The sequence below is a fragment of the Rhamphochromis sp. 'chilingali' genome (assembly GCF_963969265.1).
Source record: "Rhamphochromis sp. 'chilingali' genome assembly, chromosome: 17".
NCBI lineage: Eukaryota > Metazoa > Chordata > Actinopteri > Cichliformes > Cichlidae > Rhamphochromis > Rhamphochromis sp. 'chilingali'.
The window spans coordinates 28,062,711-28,081,978 of record NC_137944.1 but is presented as its reverse complement, the minus strand read 5'-3'; the positions used below and the strand labels follow the sequence as shown (position 1 = coordinate 28,081,978).

At 38.3% G+C, this 19,268-nt stretch overlaps 1 protein-coding gene across 1 annotated transcript; it reads right to left on the bottom strand.

Annotated features, from left to right (window-relative positions):
* Positions 1 to 80: 80 nt before the first annotated feature.
* On the bottom strand, positions 81 to 18,184 carry LOC308384022 (sodium/hydrogen exchanger 3-like). The gene is made up of 16 exons (XM_080862321.1): positions 17,707 to 18,184; positions 11,036 to 11,338; positions 9,813 to 9,973; positions 7,723 to 7,801; positions 7,319 to 7,496; positions 6,987 to 7,207; positions 6,260 to 6,462; positions 6,050 to 6,139; positions 5,897 to 5,967; positions 5,687 to 5,816; positions 5,450 to 5,595; positions 4,333 to 4,456; positions 3,880 to 4,053; positions 2,234 to 2,288; positions 2,061 to 2,147; positions 81 to 1,337 (listed from the first exon to the last, which is right to left on the bottom strand). The coding sequence occupies exons 1-16, from the start codon at positions 17,966 to 17,968 to the stop codon at positions 1,060 to 1,062; spliced, it is 2,562 nt and encodes an 853-aa protein (XP_080718447.1). The 5' UTR covers positions 17,969 to 18,184; the 3' UTR covers positions 81 to 1,059.
* Positions 18,185 to 19,268: the final 1,084 nt, after the last annotated feature.

Below are 19,268 nucleotides of genomic sequence, written 5' to 3'. Positions count from 1 at the left end.
TTTTCTTCCATTTATCCAATTCAGGGTTGTGAAGGGTGCTGGGGAGGGTACACCCTAAGAAAGTCGCCAGAGCTAACACAGAAAGACAGAGAAACAGTCACACCTATTCTATTTATTAGAAAATTAAAACAATACAAGAAATTAAAATGGGCACATCAAACTCATTTACACCTGCAGATTTTGATTCTCAGACAAGAGTAGCTTTGCATTATTCATGGTTCATAATAATCCTCATTTATACCCTCATTTATCTTCTACTGGCCCTTAATGAATACCTCTTAGTTCATCATCTGCCTTTAAACCAACTTTTTCCTAATTGTTTGACCCACTGAAACGGAAGGTGGGTGGAGCATCTGAGATGACCATATTTGGGATGTCCTCTCTTCCTTCCGTTGCAAGAGTCAAAAGTCAAAAAAACAGAGAGCTTTCAGAGCAGGCTGGAGCCTCACTAAATAATACTAAGAATCTGCATTATATATGCTGCAAATGTTTAAATGCATCCCACTAAAATGTGTTTGCATCATTGACCTATGTAGCATTTTATTTGTTAGTAATATTTCATCTTTCACACAAAATAGTGCCCCAAGTGGTGAAAGTTGTTGTGGTATTCTGCAATACGAATGTATGGATTATAGATTCAGAAAGTATTTTAAATCACTGTTTTTATAATTGATATCTACACGTCATTTGAAAGGTTTTTACATAATATTAAGATGTTTTGAAAAAAAAAACCCTTAAATAATAATTTTCAATAGCATGTTTACTACAAACCACAGACTATATGACAATGTTCAACATATATCTAATGTTGAACATAAAGGATTTGTTTCAGTGCAGTTTTTCTTTTGCCAAGTGAAGGGTGAACCTAAAAACAGCAGGGGTTGTTTAAAGAGGTTATGTAAATGTTTTGTGTAGAAACACAGGAGCTAACCATAGTCATGGAAAAATAAACATTTTCTTGTCAGTATGAGAGTAGATGGTTAATTAGTCTGAGGTTTGTTTTGTGTCTTTGTTCCAGGTTCAAGTGAGACAGAACAGGGTGTCTGCATTGGGATACAGTTACATTTGGCCACTGGGAGGAGGAGGGGGAGGAGGAGATGTTGGTGGAGGGGGCAACTGATCATTGTTCATCTGCTTTGTGTCAGTAGAGCGAGTGCTGGCACGAAGAAGCCCCAGGCGGCGCATTTCCATAGGTGAATTGGGAAGATTCGCCTGGGCTCGCAATGACGGAGCCACCATGCTGCTGTCGGGTTCACTCTCTGCCAGCCAAGGAGGGATCTCCTGCAACAAATCCGCGGGGTACAGATCTGGCACGAAGGCTGGGTTCTCAATCCCACCTTAATGAAAGAAAAAACTGAATCAGTACCTCAGGGTTCAATATTAGGGCCACTGTTGTTCTCTGCATTACATTTTCATACAAGTGAAACCATTATTGGCTGCTCATCCCTTGCGCTTGTGGTCTATCCACTTTAATTCAGCTTAAACGTTTAAACTCAAATACACTCGCTGTTCTGGAGTTGTTGTTTTTCTTTATTTGACATTTATACATAAACTCAACTGTGAAAGTGTTTTATAGGTGTTTGCTTGCAGAGTCAGAACAGTATTAGGAAATTCAAAATAAATTCTATGATAATGAGCTGCTTTCATATTTGCACTGTAGCCCTAAACTGTTCCCAACAGGTAAGAATGGAAATATTCAACACAGACGGATCGAACATTTGCTGATTTTAAACCTGTCAGCCCACTAGTACAAAGTCCTTGTGTTGTATGACAGTCTGGTGCCTTTACCCTGCAGCTCACCCTTACATAACCCTTACATACTTTTTGTTGTGTGGTGTGGTTTGTGGCTCATCTGCAGCTCTGTAGAGACCTTTCTACCACACTTTTATATTTCACCTTTTTTGGGGGGTTTTATTGCACACAAACTGTCTATTTAGTTCCCTCTGTTGTATGTTTCCCTAATCTCTGTGTTTATAATAACAGCATCTGCTACTCTCTTAATCATTCTCAAAAATATATGTTTGGTTTCATACAGGATGTAGAAAGTGCATTGATCTCACCTCCTGGTCTGTACGTGGCTCTCATGGAGAAAGAAGGGTATGACGAGTCATAGCCAGAGGCGCTATCTCCTTCTGAGAACTCAAAGTCTAAAAATGAAAATGAGAAAATTAGTTTGCTAAGACTTTAAATCTGAAAAAAACAAAAACACAAAAAACCCCACAAGCAGACAAACCTTCATCACCAGAATGGCAGAGTTTAGTCTTGCTCACTGACTTTCCATTTGGGGTCTGTAGAACGAAGGAGATTTATTTAATCACATATGATGTTTAAAAAAACTGAAGGTAAAGTAAAAGAGACAAGATCAACGCCCTCAGCCATGTCCAACCCATAGCGATGTTTCCTAGTTTGTCTAGCAGAGGGCACTCTGCAATCACTTATCAACAACAATCAATTATTATTTATTCTTGTTTGCCACATTTCTGCATATCTCAAGTCCTAGTTCCTTGTTTGAGTTTCTGATTATTTTGAAAAGTGTCTGACTTAGGTTTATTTTGTATCGTTTATTATTGCTGATTATTGTTTTCTTAGTCTTTCCTTTGTGCCCCTTTGTGTTTAGCTCCTATCTTTCCTTTGGCATCTTGTTGTCACCTGTGCTTTGTATTGAATCTAATTCCCTTGTCTCGGTCTCCTTGATTTGTATTAATGTCTCAGTGTCCCATTGTCCTTTGGCAATTCGCGCACAAATCTGTGCACTTCCAAGTATTGTTTAATGCTTCCTTTTGTTTTCACTCCATGTCTAAATATCCCTTATGGCCATTGTTGTGTTGGCTGTCTTTATTGTCTTATTGTATTACTTTTTCTCTTTTATATTTTTATTGCTGCACATTTTAATTGTTTTAGTTGCATTTTAGTTTTTAAAGACTTTGTGCAGCATGAGCTCTGGGAAATGCGTTATATAAATAAACTTGACCTAGATAAATGACGCACATGAACAAGAGGAGCCTATAGAGAATTTATAGAGCTGATCTTGGAAAGATCCAAGTTTGTTTGGCATAACAGTACATTCAGATCATGGTTCTGACTGATAAAGCTTCCAGGCAGGATTTAAAAATTAATAAAATTAAATGTTTCTTGACATCAAAGACAAAAGAAGAAATATAACACAACGTGCCTTTAAAAAATCATAAAAACAAAGAAACTGAGGCAACATGAAAAAACTGTTCCATGGTCAGATGAATTAAAATCTGAAATTCTTTTTGCAAGACATGGACACCACATTCTCAAGACTAACGGGGAGAGGGACTCTCTGGATTGTTACCAGCACTCAGTTCAAAAGGCTGCATCTTGGATGGTATGGAGATGCATATGGAAGTGGTTGCTTGCATATTTGGAAAGGCACCAGCAGTGCTAAAAGGTATGTATAAAGGTCAACATACAGTATGCTCCCATCCAGATTACATGTTTTTCAGGGAAGGCTTTGCTAATTTGCAGATTGCTATCACAGCAGCATGACTTCATAGAAGAGTCTGGGTGCTGAACCAGCCTGCCTGCAGTCCAGAACTTTTACCAACTAAAAACATTTGGAGCATCATGAAACAGAAAACCATAAAAAGATGACGTAGGTCTATTGAGCCACGCAATATTTAAAAAGAAAAGGACAACATTTCTCTCTCAAAAGTCCAGCAGCTGGTTTTCAGTTTCCAGACCACTGTCTTGTACCAAGGATTTTCAGTACTACACTGAAGTCAAATGGAAAAAAAAAACTAAAAATGAAGCTTTGGGGAAGGACCGTATTTCCTCTTCACTGGACTTCAGAAGAGACATAATCAACTCTGCAAACAGTGGTAGGGTGTGCTTATTCCCTCTTTTTGTCTTTACCTTCTCCTGCTGTTCTTTCTTTGAGTACTTGACAATTGTCTTTGGAGGTGAAACACCCATCTTTGCAGACTTGAATGACTCCAACCGGTTCCTCATGGTTCTCTGGAAGATCTCCTGGACTTCTTTCTCATCTCTGTTGATTTTGAAATCACTGCGACTGAACCCGTGGCGATACTATAAACAACAGAATGAGAAGTCAGTTTGTTACTGCTTTATAAAACAGAAACCAACAATAGTTCAGGAAGGACACAAAGTCAAGCTCAGCCACAGTTCAAGCAAATAAGCTGAGGATTTGCATATATACATAAAATATACATTTGTCTATAGCCAGCCATAAATAACAGTTTGTTGTTTTTAGTTCACATACACCTCAGTAATTTAATGGTTAAATGGACATGTATTACTAGGATGCTTTAGTAAGTCCCTCATGCAATGACTGAATTTGCTCATTACCTGTTTTCTGCTCTTGTAGAGGTGCTGATCAAGAAGGTGGTGAACATCAACTGCCTCAGCTCCCCTCATAGCCTTCATGGTCTGCTCGTGCATTTCCAGGCTCACTGATGGAATATGGTCTCTACTGCAGAGGAAGCCAATCATGTCACTGACTTAAAGCAATACAACAATATCAAAAGAGTCTGGTTTCATTTTGAAAATATGGTGGTGAACGGAAGCTGTTTGAAGGCACTGAATAGTTGCAGTAAGTTGTGTCTATTAAGTAGGTATAAAAAGTATTGAATGCATCAAATCAGTACACAAATTTTCTAATTAAATATATTTCTAAAGGTGCTATTAATATCAAATTCTCACAACATATCTGGAACAACCCATCCAATCCACACATACAAAGACATCAAACTATGCATGTCCAGAAATTAACTTATGTATAAAATGAAAAATGACACAAAGTAAAAGCATTGAACACATGAAGAAAGGGAGATGCAAAAAGCCATGAAAAGTCATGACACCAGCAATTAGAACGCAATCCAGCCACTCAGTGCAAATTAACTTCAGCTTGTTCAGTCCCAATTGATGGGTTATAAACTGGTGTCTCATTATCAAGGTGCCACACGACAAGCATCTCATGATCAGTGAAACCAGTGAGCTCTCGCAACACCGTCAGAGCATAATTGTTGCAAAACACACTGATAGCATTGATTAGAGAAGATATTTTGAAATTAGTGAAGGTTGCAGTGAGCACTGCTGGGGCCACAATCCAGAAGTGGAAGGAACATCATTTCAGCATAAACTACCCATGACCAGATGCGCCTGGCAATGCATGTGACTAGTTTCTTGAAACCACGAAGACTTTTGTACAAAGCATTAAAAAGAAATCCAGTAAGCACTTTATCCCTGTGTCATTTCTCATTATTATACATAACTGAATTTATGGACATCTATAGTTTGATTTCTTTGCATGTGTGGATTGGATGGGTTGTTACTGACATCTGGTGAGAGTTTTATTTCAACAACACCTTTAGAAATATATTCACTTAAAATCGGTGACGTGTTTAATACTTATTTTACCCTCTGTATATATTTTCACACTGTCATAAAAATCCAGATTGCTCACCCCATAGTGAACATTGCACCATGATCATTTATCATGTAAGGTGGGATGTCAGGCATGACCTCTGTGTATTCACTTTCCAACTTTTTCTTGAAATCAAGAATGGCGCTGTCATTACGGACAAACTCCAGAGAGCCTCTACGCTCGCCCTGCAACAGAAGACACCAGCAGTAATCTTCTCAGTTTCATTTAATTTGTACTTGAGCAAAACATACTTGAATTTGCACAAATGATTCTCACTTCAGTCACATATTCCATGGCATCCTTGAGGTTCAGCTGATGGAAGACATCAAACACGTCATCTTGTTTCTTCCTTGCAGATGGCTTCATCAAAAATGGCGTCATCCACTTCTCCTCAAAATGCCTCCACCTTTACAAAAAGAAATATCACTGTTGCTTACTTTAAAATTAAAAGGCATTTTGGAATTATGTATTAAGTCTTGTACATACTTGCTCCTGAAGTAGTTATCTCCTATTTGTCCTGATATGTCTTCGATGGCAACCAGAGTGTGATTAAACATCTAAAGAAAGGAGAAGGACTTTGTAGAAACTGGGCGGGAAACGTTTTTGTCGGTGAAACATGACGTGTTTTATTAGATTTACCTTGTTTGTAATTTTCTCTAGGAGTGAGACCTCAGTTACTGCAGCTCTCTTTACTTTAAGCCACATGACCAGAGGTTTCATCGTTATTCCCTGTAACAATGTCAAGCACAAATGTGCCAACAAAATTAAGCTCTAACACAGACTGTGTAATTAACAAGCAAACTAATGTACACATATTTTAGCGAATTATCAACTCCAAAAATTCACTACCTGCAAGATGACAGTGAAGTACACCACAATGAGAGTAGTGCAGATCATCAGGTTTTTCTCCTTTATCTTTTTCTCATCCAGCAACACAGCCAGGCCATACGCAACAGCCCCTCGTAGGCCACCGTAGCTCATGATCACCATATCTATTAATTCAACTGGGACCAGCCTGTACCTGTTAAGGATCCACTGCAGGAAAAACACACCTGGAATAGACATACAAACACACACAGTTATTTAAAGACTTCACACATCGGTGGTGCTTTTTGCTGGATTGTTGAATTACGCTTTTAGTAAAGCTCAGCACTCAAGTCTAGTGTTTTCTTTGCCTCATACTAATCTCATTGTTGTCCCTCTTGTGTACAGACCTTTCCTGGATTTTCCCTGCCGCACAGTGTTTTTAGAGACAGCCTGAGCAGAGTAAATGAGAAGACATTGTTTGGCTGCCCCTTCCCCTGGATTCCTGGAGCCCCTATTTTCCCTTATCACTACCTGTATGTATCACTCTGGTGTTTTCATTGTAAATAAGCTCACTAAACTTGAATACTGTGAATCCTGCCTCTGAGTCCGGTCGCTCAGTGTTCTTGACACACGTATTCTTGTAAATGTGTGTCATTTGATCTTTGTGCTGCAGCAGCAGAAGATTTCTTTGCATAACACACCAAGTTTTTACCCCACAATGTGTGTGATGCTTTGACTCAACAGTGATAGCCAAACAACAAAATCTCACCAATGAATCTATACACAAAGACGAAGAAGACTGTGAGGAGGATGAAGCCCGTGTTCCAAACCCAGATAACCTTATCGATGGCCGAGATACCGAGGAAAACAAAGATGATGGTTTCTGATCCGTTGGCGAAAACCTTCATGGCATATTTGACTGTTTGGACGGAACTCTCATCCATGTTTGCTCTGACGTACTTCTGACATAACACACCGCAGAATGTAGTCCTACAGAAGGAACCGCAAAGTAAACTCTAAATATGTTTACCTCATTTTTACATATATAAAATGGATACAGACATAATAAAACAAATTATATTTCAGTTGTGAAATACTCACGAAAGGATAGCAGACAGAGAAAGCATCTCAGCAGTCAGGTAGGAAAGGTATCCCATGACAAAGATGAAGCCTGGCTCGATGATCTGGATGTTTTTTGTGCATCTGGTCAGAAGTGAAATTAGTATGCCGAATGCTATGCCCACAAGGGAACCACCAAATGCAACCACAAAGAAGGAAACTGTGGAGAGAGAGGAAACATATAAAAATCTATTTTTTAGTGCTATTGTTTACTCCCCTCTAAAACATACTAGCCTTACAGGGCAGTGATAGCATAAAAAGTGTTTAATTTATTTTGTGTCCACACCCGACAAATCAAAATGGTCAACACATTTGTGTGTTGCAGCAGGGACACTCTACACTGTCTATTTCGCCAGACTTGACTGTGAGCAAATGTTATAGCTTACCTATTCCTTTAATAATTTCTGCTGCATTAATTCGGCCTCCTCCCAGCGATACAAATGCATCAAACACATTAAAAAGCACCTAAGAGAAAAAAAAGAAAACTTATTGAGTGATCAGTATATATATAAAAGAAACAAACAAAAACTGTCAGCGTTTGGACAGTCAGACTGGAATGTTTTCAGACTTTTCTTTTCTAGTATGTAGCACTCAACAGGAGATAAACTTCCATCATATTCTCACTGCTGGACCTAACATCAAAACGGGAGGTGAGAGACTCCTGTGCCATGGTTCTGATTGAGACATGGCTGAACCCTGTTCCTGATTATGTAGTTAGTCTGCATGGGGTTAATCACAATGTGGCTACACAGGAGCCAAACATTTTGTGGTAAATTCTGTGGAGGTGGGTTTTTGCATTTACACAAGCAACAGATGAAGTACAAACACAGCAGCGGTCTTAAGTCAGTGTTCTCCTGAAACAGAGCTGCTCACTGTTAATGGCAGACTGTGTGACCTGCCCAGAGAATTTACCACTATGAATATTATGGCTGTAAACATCCCCTCCAGTGCAAACACAAAATAGACCCTGAGTGATCTTTAAGACCTTCACTGAGTTTCAAGCCACTTTGCCAGAGGGCGTTTGTATTGTAGTAGGAGAATTCAATCAGGCAAACAGGCCTCGTTCCCAAGCCCACTGCTGTTGACAATGCTGACACATGACTGCAGTGCTGCACTTGCTTCTAATCACATCATTAAGTATGCAGATGACACAGCAGTGGTGAAGATAGTTGGCAGCATCATGTTTCTGGGAGTACAGATAACTGATAGCCTGGGCTGGTCACTTAATACAGCATCAGTAGTTAAACGGGCTCGGAAGCACCTGCATCGCTGTGCCGGATGAGGAGAGCACACCTTCCCCTCCCCATTCGCTCCACTTACTAATGAGGCACCTTGAAAACTTGCTGAGTAGCTCTATCTCCATCTTATTCTGCAGCTCCAGTGTCTCAGAAAAGAAATTGCTGCAGAGCTCATCAGAGCCTGCAACATCATCAAAGGTTACCATACTACTTGGTACACCAACTTTCTCTGCTCCACATCCCTGCCAACCTGAGGAGGGGCATCAAACAGGCCAAGGAGGCTTTCAGGTGAATGATAGAGGGCTTCCTCACTTCCTCAGGTGTGGAGGGGCATCCAAACGCTCACCAACTACAAAGGCCAGAGCCCCCCAATCCACAACAGCAGCATCCAACTTGCAGAGGATCTCACACCTTTGCCCAATATGATCACTACTACAGCTCATTCAGCACCATAAGTCCAGACATCCTAATCACCAAAGGTCCAGTTTCTTCAGGACATAGGTAGAGACTTCAAGAGGCATAGACGGGTCCTCTCCCCTCTTATAGGAGGAGAACAGATGGAATCTGTCTCAATCTTTAATTTGTTGGGCACCCACATCTCCAATGGTCTTATGTTAATGTTGGATCCATAACACCAACACCCTCGTAAAGAAGGCTCGGCAGGTCCCATTTTAGGTCCCATTTTAGAAGTTTACCTGCACACAAAATATGTAACATAATAATAATAATAATAATAATAATAATAATAATAATAATAATAATAATAATAATAATAATAATAATAAAACAATTAAAACTTTAAATGTATTAAATGTAATGTGATTTTTTTAAAGAAAAAATTTCTTAAATGCAAGAGTATAAAAATGATGTCAAGTACAGTCAAAGGTCAAAGTCAAATGAATTGCAATGTAAACGCAATTTTTATTCTGTCTTGTTATGTCAAGCTTTCTGACATTATTAGGAGGCAGGTTTTTGGATGTTAGACATTAATATTAATACTGAGTCAGTGTCCAGCCTAACAAAGTTAACCAGGTGCTCTGTTAAAGGACTCTGGCTTGCTTTTTCACAGTAAAGGTTTTAATAGTCATTAAAGGAACAGGCGCTGCTGTTTTAGATTCTAGAAACCTGAGCTCCCCGTCTCGGTAAGGTCTCGGCCTCATTGCTCTTTGCGGTGTGTAAGCAGACTCCACGTTTTGGTTTGGTGAAAAGCTTGCGTTTACAGAGTTTATCATACTAACCACTGTCACACCGTCGTTGAGCAGCGACTCTCCAAACACTATGATGAAGAGGACTTCGTTAACGTGGACCTGATCAAACACAGCTAAGACAGCCACGGGGTCCACAGCAGCCATCAGACTTCCGAAAAGAAGATACTGCAGCAGACCGATGTCCAGGTCACCTGTACAGATACAGAGGGCCGGAAATACAATAAACCTAGCTCATATTTTCTGTAGCTGAGAATTACAAAGTAAGCATTCTAATTCATTAATAGAATAAATCGTGTCAAATCTCTCTCCAGTCTCGTCCAGTGCAGTGGACAAGGCCTAAGCATAAAATAAACTTATTAAGTCTGCATTTGGAGAAAGTTTGGGAATTAAACCAAATTAGCAGCTACTGATGCTGTTGTTTAATGTATTCAAACAAAGAATAAAAGTAAAGTATTAAAGGATTTCTGTAATACTAAAGAAAGCTCTTTTCAGGCAGCTTGCTTAAGTCATGTGACTGTACAACTTTCATTTGTTCCTCATGTCTTTGTTCCAGAACAATCACAGCCTTCAGGGGTAAAATATAAAGCCAGGTTTGAAGTGCTTATGTTTGTGTCATTTGTGTCACAACAATGTGTGTGTTATGATGGTCTGTCTCGCTTCCATTGTTAATTGCCTTTTTTCCCACTATTTGTCTGCTACACGTTGAGAAACATGAATTTGTATTTTAGTTTTTTGTTATATAAATAAAGTTTTTTTTTTCTCTGTTTTGTGCAGCCAGCAAGATTTACTGTGCATGTTTTATGCACAGTTCAATTATTACGATGCAGAGTTTGTGCAAAACGTTTTGTGAGTTAAATGTGAATATTTAAAAAGAAAATAGCTCTAATTAGCCTCCAGTTTATGCACACAGCTTAATAACCAAGCTTTCTATCAGTAGCTGATAATGTAGAAATCCACCCTTTTTTCCAAATTTGGCCCCTTCTGGATTATAATAACCAACATGCTGCCGACCAAATCCTTATCAGTCAAGCCTCAAAATGTGGATTGTTAGTTCCAACGAAGTAACTAACTGATATTTTTAAATGTCTCCTTCTTTTACTTAGATTTTTAATAATCCTTTAGTATGCTAAGCAACACTACAAATATCACAAATCGTAGCTATCAGTCTAAACATCTCAGAATGGATCGCTTCCTCTGTGTGAGTCGCAGCAGCAGGTGTGCTGAAATGGAATAAATCAAAGATCCTCTCTTACCCATGGCTCCTCCCATGTGACACCCCCATAGCGACAGCCCCAAACTGGCAGCATTCCAGCAGGTCCCAATGACGGCATGGATCAAAATAGCACCCAGGTTTGTGAAGAAGAGCTTGTTTGGCATGTGGTAGCCTGAATCCAGAATGATTTGAGGCAACAGGAAATAGAAGAAGACTGTTGGGCTCAGTGAGAAGGTCTGCACCTTGTCTGCACCCCAAATCATGCCACCCAAAATGAAACCAGAGCAGATGAGGAGGGCACTCTCAGGTATGTAGTTGGTGACATTATGGTTGGCCTCAATGACTGAGAGGAGAAAAAAGATCAAGACAAAGACAAGAACCATCAATCAATTGTAACAACCTTTGATTTTAAGCCGCTCTTCTTCCTGTCAGGTAGGAGCTGGCAAATGTTCAAAGCTCAGTTCACTTCAGTTCACTTAAATATAAAACTCTAGTTGACCATTTGCAACTTCTGCAAATGATCAACTTTTGCTCATCTAAAAAAAAGCATCTGGGGATATGAGCAACACGTGAGGTGGTTGGATCGTGTGTGAAACCTGTCTGCATAACCAAAGATAACCACATGTCTAATGAGCTCATAAAGTGTCACTAAAATTTATTTAACAATAAAAACTACTGAACCACAGTGTACACCTGTTCTTACCCCACAGGGTTGCACTTATGTTGTGCACATTTGTATTTAAAATTAGTTGAAGATTAAATTCCAAAAACTATAGTCCCCAATACAGCTTACATTTGTGCAAGCACAGAATCAAAATGAATATTTTTGCTAATATCTACTTCAGTGAGGATGAAAAATGAGAATTTTTGCTTTCAGGTTTTTGAGTTAATGTACAAATTTGTGTGTCATTCCACACATATAGAAAGCAGCTAAAACAATCATAAAGCTTCCAATTTTATATATATGTAAGACTCATATCACAGTAAAAGTGAATATATTCTCCCATTACTAAAACATATTCACTCAAGGACCTCCAACAAGTTAAAGATTCTCTCCACACCATGCAAAGGTTAATCACTTTTTTAAATTTAACTCAAAGGAACCTCTTGTAAAAAAAATAATAATACTGGAAATCTATAAACAAACAAAAAATAATGAGGTAACCAAAACACTTACACTTTTAAACTCTCACTTTTGATCACTAACTTGACTCCTTATAAAACCACATCTGTGCAGTCTCTCGTGAAGTAGATCAGCTGAGATTTTGAGGAGTTAGCTTTACGTTTAAAAAGGTTTAACTCAAGAAAAGGATGACCAAACAGACCAGCAACAAGAGCCAGACATGCAATTATCTAGTGACCAGCTCTAAATTAAAAACCAGTAGACTATAGGCCGACTGACCATACGCAAGATTGCAGTGTGTGACTGTCTGGTTTAGTTGTTGCTTTGACAATTTATTGCTTTGTTTGTATTTTCTGGGCACGTCCACGGGGATTTGTGACACAGTCAGTGATGGAACAGAGGTCATTGGATACCTGTTAAATTTGTGGGTTTAGGAGCATTTTCACCAGTTTTCCTTTAAATGAAGAAATACATTCAAACATATACTGTAAATGAGATGGAGCCAAAATCCATCTGTGTATACCGTATAATGTGTGGAAAAGTTGCAACAGGTGTGTGGTGTCACGGTCACTGAGTTTTGTTGTGTAGACTTCTTATCGAGTCTGTAATTAATAACCTAATTTGGTTTTATCTTATTTTTTCCTCTATTCTAGGTTTGTTTATTTTCTCTTGATTTCTGTCTCTTCCATAGTAGTCCAGGGGTTTTGAATTCCATTGAGTTTTTTTAACTCCATTTCCGATCAGGTTTCCTGTCACCCTCTGTGTTACGATTCTTAGTCCCCAGTTCTTATTACTTTGGAATTTACATTGTTATTTATATTTACTTTATTGTGTTTTGGTTCAGTTTAGCCGTGCCTTTTTGTATCTTCTTGTCAAATTCCTGCCTCTGTGTAACGTATTTTCCTGTTGAGTCATTTGAGGTTTCATTTTGTTACAGTAGTTTCTGGTCTCCTGTGTGCTGTGTTTAGTTTTACCTCCTTGATTAGTTTCTGTCATTCCTGACCTTCCTGCATATATAACCATGTCCTTGTCTTTGTTATTTGTTATTGTGTGTATTTACCCTGCCTTGTGTGTTTCTCCTTTATTGCTCCATGTCAGAGTTTTCATTTGACTGTCAGGCAACTTTGTATTTTAATTGTTATGCCCTGAACTAGCAGGACATAACCCCTTTGGACTTTGTCACTTTCTGCCTTTCAGCTATAGCAAAACTGCTTCCTGCTCAAACCTGGACAGTTTCATTCTGACTACTGGAAACATAAATAACGATGCTGTTGGTATTGGGAGAATTCAGATTCAGACTATAATTAGGGTCTGTGGACAGATACAAGGTTTTAATGTACTAACTCAAGGGTCTTGAATGTGAGAGCTTCATGCATCCCATGGATTGTGAAAAAAATGTATGTATAAATATGGAATTAAACCTTTTTTTTTTTCATTTAATTGCATTTGTCATAGTTCTAAGTGATTTTTTTGGTTTGTTTTTTTCTTTTTACATTTTACAAATTTAAATGTGTCCCCAGTGACCCCAGTAACCTATATTTCACAACAGCAAAACAAAACTGGAAATTCTGTTTTAGATATGAGTTCTTTGGGGGAGTCTGAGGTCACCATTTCTACACAGCAAATTCAAAAGTGTTAAATTTTTTGGTGTTAATAGTCTCCTTGCAAAAGTAGAGTTAATTTTACTCTAAGTAGAGTCACATTCTTTTAATGTAACTCTGAGGTGTAAAATGATAGTAGTTAAAATCGAGTGTTAAAAATGAGTGTTTCGCTGTCAAATCTGGAGGTGTTACAATGGAAACATTAACTCTTGACCTCTTAACTCTGAACTCCTACAGGGGCTATGACACCAACAGAGTAAATTCACAGACTCCGCCCCCAGCACGGCTTCAATCGAAGCTGAAGTGAAGCCGTTTCAGAACATTTTGCTCTACATATTTGAGTTGTTTGCCATGCTTGGTAAGTCATTTTTTCAAAGATTGTTTCAATTGTTATTAGCTTTTACTTCTGTGGCTCTTTGGAGTTGAGACAAAGCTGTGTGAAAGGCATTAGCCATGTTGCTCGGTGATAGCATAATATTCTGTTTTAGCTAGCTGAAAGGTATTGTTTGCAGGCAAATACCACAGCCTTGAAAAAAAGCTTGCATGTGAATTTTCAGTCAAACTTTTGGTTAAATACACCTAAAACAATGTGTAGAATGTGAAATGTTGGTATAATGGTGCTACTTGAAGCCTGAAAACGATCGCCCATAAAAAACAAACAAACGAGCAAACAGCAGTAGCTGACGTCCTGACTGGATTCTACGTTAGCATAGATCCCTCCAGAGTTTTGTGCACACGGTTTAGGTAAAAATTAAAAAGGTTGAGGTTTTACATTTAGTTCAGTATTACCTGTTGCCTGTGTCCTTGTCTTTTGGGAAAATACTTTACACAAGTAATGGCTCAAAGAGGATTCCTTTTTTTTTTTTTTTTTACTGTGCTGCAATTGTTTACTGGATTATTTGTGCCATTAATGAATGTCAACTAATTTTTATTCGATCTCCGCACAGGATATGCTTGTGAAGATGGAATATGGGGGAGAGCAGAAGTGCGTTGAAGTTCCACAAAGTGATGAATGAAGGACATGCATATTGTATTGAAGAAATAAGTGATGAGAATGCTGTTATTTGCATTTACCATGTCAGACCTTTTGATAAACAAAATTCTAATGAAAGTGAGAACATGTATACTGTTACATCTTTCAGAAAATGTTTTGAAATTGTGGTGCACAGTTCAGAATAAATGTTTTTCAACAACCATTGCATCTTTTTAGTAAATGTTTATTTCCAAAAGAAATTTCTAGAAGATCAGAACAGTAAAATTCCCACTTTTTAGAATGAATTAGAAGATAACTCTTACGTAGTTAAACTAAAATACTCTTTGAGAGTTAATATATAAACTCTTAACACCAAGTGTTAAATGATCAACTCCAGACAGATTTGGTGTTTAACACTAAATCAGAGTTAACGTACCAACTCTCCAAAAAGAGTTAAATTAACACTCTCTGGTGTGGACCCATATAGACACTTTAATAGTGTTGAAATCAAATCCGACAGTGTTAATTTGGACATGCTGGATTTGCTGTGTACGGCAGAGAATCAAGGGTCCTTCTGTGGGAGACTAGCTGCAGTGGCATTGACGAGCTGGCCAAAGGTTTTCGTTAACCCACCCTGATCAGCAGAGCTTCAGGCAGAGGAGGCTGCTGCAGTGATGAGGCTTTGTCCAGCTGTCCACATATCCATCAGTATTCAGTAGTGTGGACTTGGACGGCCGATGTTGGAACGGCGATGATGAGATCAACATTTCCTCCTAGATGAAGTAGTTGGTTGGGCTAGAGAAAGCTCCTCGCCCTCAGCCAACATATTCATCAGGCTGGAAGCTGTGCCAGCTGTCAGAGAGCCAGAAGGGCTGGATGGATATGTGGACAGCTGGACAAACTATTTTTAAGATCATCTCGTCCATGTCTGCTTCTAATCACCAGTACTGCAACCTCTCCTCGACCATCCACGCTGCTCTGCCTTAGTCTGCAGCTTCACATCCTCAGCTCTGTACCTCAGGATCAAAAAAACAGTCTGATTTGGCTGCTATGCTCTGAATTTCACTTTTTATTTGATTGAAATAATTCTCTACACTCTGGACGCACTGCACAGACAGTGTTGTGCTGAAAAGTGATTTCTTGTATTTGCCAAAAAGTGATTTTCCATATTTAAATTACTTTTAATGGCTTGTTGGCCTATGATATGTGAAACATATGTCAAATGTATCCCTCATGTCCATCCATCCATCCATCCATTCGCTTCTTCTTATCCTTTTCAGGATTGTGGGGGGCGCTGGAGGCTATGCCAGCTGTCAAAGGGTGAGAGGCAGGGTACACCACACTCACTTCCACATTCACACCTATGGGCAATTTAGATTGATCAATGAACCTACCCCCACTAACTATCCCTCATCCTCGAGCTACAAACAACATTCTTGTCACAAGGTAGAAGCCACAATTTTTTGGCAAAGTGATTTTTAAATATCCTTCTTTTATCCAGTTAAATTGACAATGACATTACTTTTTTTTAAAGAGAGAGAGACCTGGCCAAGAGGGCAGCAGAAATTGCAAGAAGTATAACAATAGTTCTGTAAAGATATTTCAACTGGCTATAAAGGACTGGATTAGTTATATTGTAGGTAAAATAACCCAGTGGGTAAAATACTTGCAAAATAAGTCATTTCTTTAGTTTATAAGTAACCCCTTTGTAAATCCTATTCGCTAAAGTCTATTTTCTCTATTTATTTAGTCTATTTATAAGTAAAGGTATTACAAAAAAAAAAAATTACACACGTTGGAAATCACTTTTTGGAAGACAAAAAAGAGTGGTGTATACCAAAAAGTGCCTACCCATTTATAAACTGCTATAAATAACTTGTTGGCCTATAATATGTCAAAACAAATGTCCCCGTATCCTGGGACACGAAAACTTATGATGTCATGTCATCTGGAGCCCCAAACAACATTCCAGTCACAAGGAAAAAGTTATAATCAGTTTTTTTTTTAAAGTGAGTTTAACATCACCTTTATTTATCCAGTTAAAAAGTCTCATTGACGTTGAACATTTCTTTTTAAAGGGTAATCAGGAACTGCAAAAAATATAACAATAGTACTATAAAGATATTTTAAGTGGCAAATATAATTGGATTGGTTGTAATGTAGGTGCAATAACACGGGGTCATAAAGATGAAAAAAGGGCATGTTATATATAACCCCTTTGTAAAGCCTGTTCATCAAACTCTATGTAAACAATATAGATAAGGACATTACACACGAAAACTCTGCAAGTCACTTTTTTTTGCAGGCGCTCACTTTTTGGCAGATATTCCGCGAGTTCTGTCTGATCGAGTATCCTGCCAAAAAGGGATCGTCTGCCAAAAAAAAAAAAAGTGATTTCCTATGTTTTTATGTGTTTTTAACGGCCAATATTTTTACTTATATTTGTAAATAGACTCTCCGCAGACTTGGCTCGTGTTAGAGCGGCTATTAAGTAAAAGTCGGCTTAAACAATAAGTGTTGCAAAGCAACGCGGCATGCCGGGTTGCTGATATTTCACATTGATTTCTATGAGGTTCAAATATCATCCAATCGTCCATATCGTCCGTCACACATCCAAAAATTCACTATATGATGAGTAAGCTCAGGAAAAGCCGTGAAATATAAGATGATGGGGTTTTAATTAAACAGAATTGCATGATTTTTTAAAATTCTAGTTGTGGGGTTAATCTTAGATTGCAAAGTGCCCTGAGAGGACATATGTTTGGCTCTATTTAAATATCACTAAAGTGTATAAGCACACACGTTTTTATACATTTAAGAGCTCTTACCTGAGAAATAATAAAAAATAATAATAATAATTGCACCAGTGACAAAAATACATGTTGTGCATAGCCCTAAACTAGAAACAAATTATTACTACTTCAAAAAAAAAAAATTTTTTAAATATCTTGGGTGCAGAGGATTATTTTTAATAGATTTCAGAAAAGGAGAGCACTTCCATGAATTGGACTTACGGAGTTTGCAGAGCCAGCAAACCAAAACCCACAGGGCCACCAGGTACTGTACGCTGATGTGATCCCACTTCCAGGTCACAATAGGCAGTGTAGTGATGGGCGGCCCTCCATGACCACCTTCTCCAGTTGTGTTAGAGCTTGAGGCCGTCCCAGTTTCTGTTTGTGTATTTCGGGTTTTTGCTTCTTCACTAGCCAGGCTCAAGCCTCCACACGCCATCAGCAGCATGCAGAGAAAAAGTGTAAATCGCCAAAGAGTTGCCATTATTGGATAAAATATCTTAAAACTTTAATCAAACTGCTATTTAGACTGTTGATGAAAATGCTCGAGTCAGCCTCAGACTGCAGCTCAAAGTCTCATTTCCTTTTTCTGCGCCTTCTTCTTCTCACTCAGATCTCTGTCACTCTCTTCACATATGTATCCATATCCTCATCTGACCAGAGCATGGTATCCACTTTCTGCTCTCCTCTCTGTCAAGGATACAGCTTTTACAGCAGGTGAAGCTCAGCCCATTATGATGCTGGTCTTTCTCCACCCACTTTTGTACCCAGACCAGCAAGTTTAGTCACGTTACTCAGTGAATTCTATGAATGTCTGTATTAGCAAGTTTTCATAAAATTTCTACTTCTCAGATGGAGTTGATGGAAATATTTTGGAAGAAACTCCTTATACATACTTATGAAGCTCTTTTTTGAAGCAGGTGTATGTGTACTTTGATTTTATTATGTCATAAGTTGAGATGATTCATGTTTTTAAAAAATAAAAATAAAATGAAAATTTTGATCCAATGTAATATATGATATCCATACATTACAGATATAACTAAGCTGTTGCATATACTGATCAGGTTTAATGTCACTTAAACTTGGATTCAAGTGTTTTACTGGACACAAGGACCTGTGCTGATTGGAGAGAAACTATGTTATAAACACATGTATTGTGATATACAAGCATGAGCGAAAATTTAAAAATGTGTACAATGATTTGTGTGTAACTTTTGAGTTACAATAAGCAAATAATCTTTGCTTCAAAAAGCGTCCTGTCTAAAAAGTATTTGTGACAGTGTTTCCTGAAGCCAGAAGCTTTTGGCTCTCAGCTAACATCAGGTTAGATGATGGCAATCTGTGTTTTAACTGAACCAAAAACTTTTTGGTTTAACATTAAAAAGAGCAAAAATATATTAAAAATATCACAACAATGAGCAATTTTTAAAATTCACCCCGCAAAGTTGCTCAAAGGGCAGCAAATCAAACACAACATAAAAATGTCAGCTTTAAAAGAAGTGTCATGAGCTGTATGTAGAGTGTAGGAGTGCTGAGGACCCAAATACAAACAAGTGAACTGAAAATACACCCCTTATTATTCTGATGCAATGTCCAGTACAGAAATCAATAAATCTACTGTAAAACATAGTGGAAACCAGTACAAAGAAGCTAAAACAACGCAGTTCAGAAACACAAGCTTTGATATTCAGAATGTGTTCGAACAGTGTCTTTACTATTACAACTATGCAGACAAGCTGTGAAGGAAGAGAGAAGACCTGTCTTATTGCGCACAATAACAA

Excerpts from the sequence above, each read along its gene's own strand:
- LOC308384022 (XM_080862321.1), bottom strand. The coding sequence starts at position 17,968 with ATGGCAACTCTTTGGCGATTTACACTTTTTCTCTGCATGCTGCTGATG. Across the intron at positions 7,802-9,812 it reads TCAACGACGGTGTGACAGTG|GTGCTTTTTAATGTGTTTGA; the intron begins GTTAGTATGATA and ends TTTTTCTCTTAG. Across the intron at positions 4,457-5,449 it reads GGTGCAATGTTCACTATGGG|TAGAGACCATATTCCATCAG; the intron begins GTGAGCAATCTG and ends CTTCCTCTGCAG.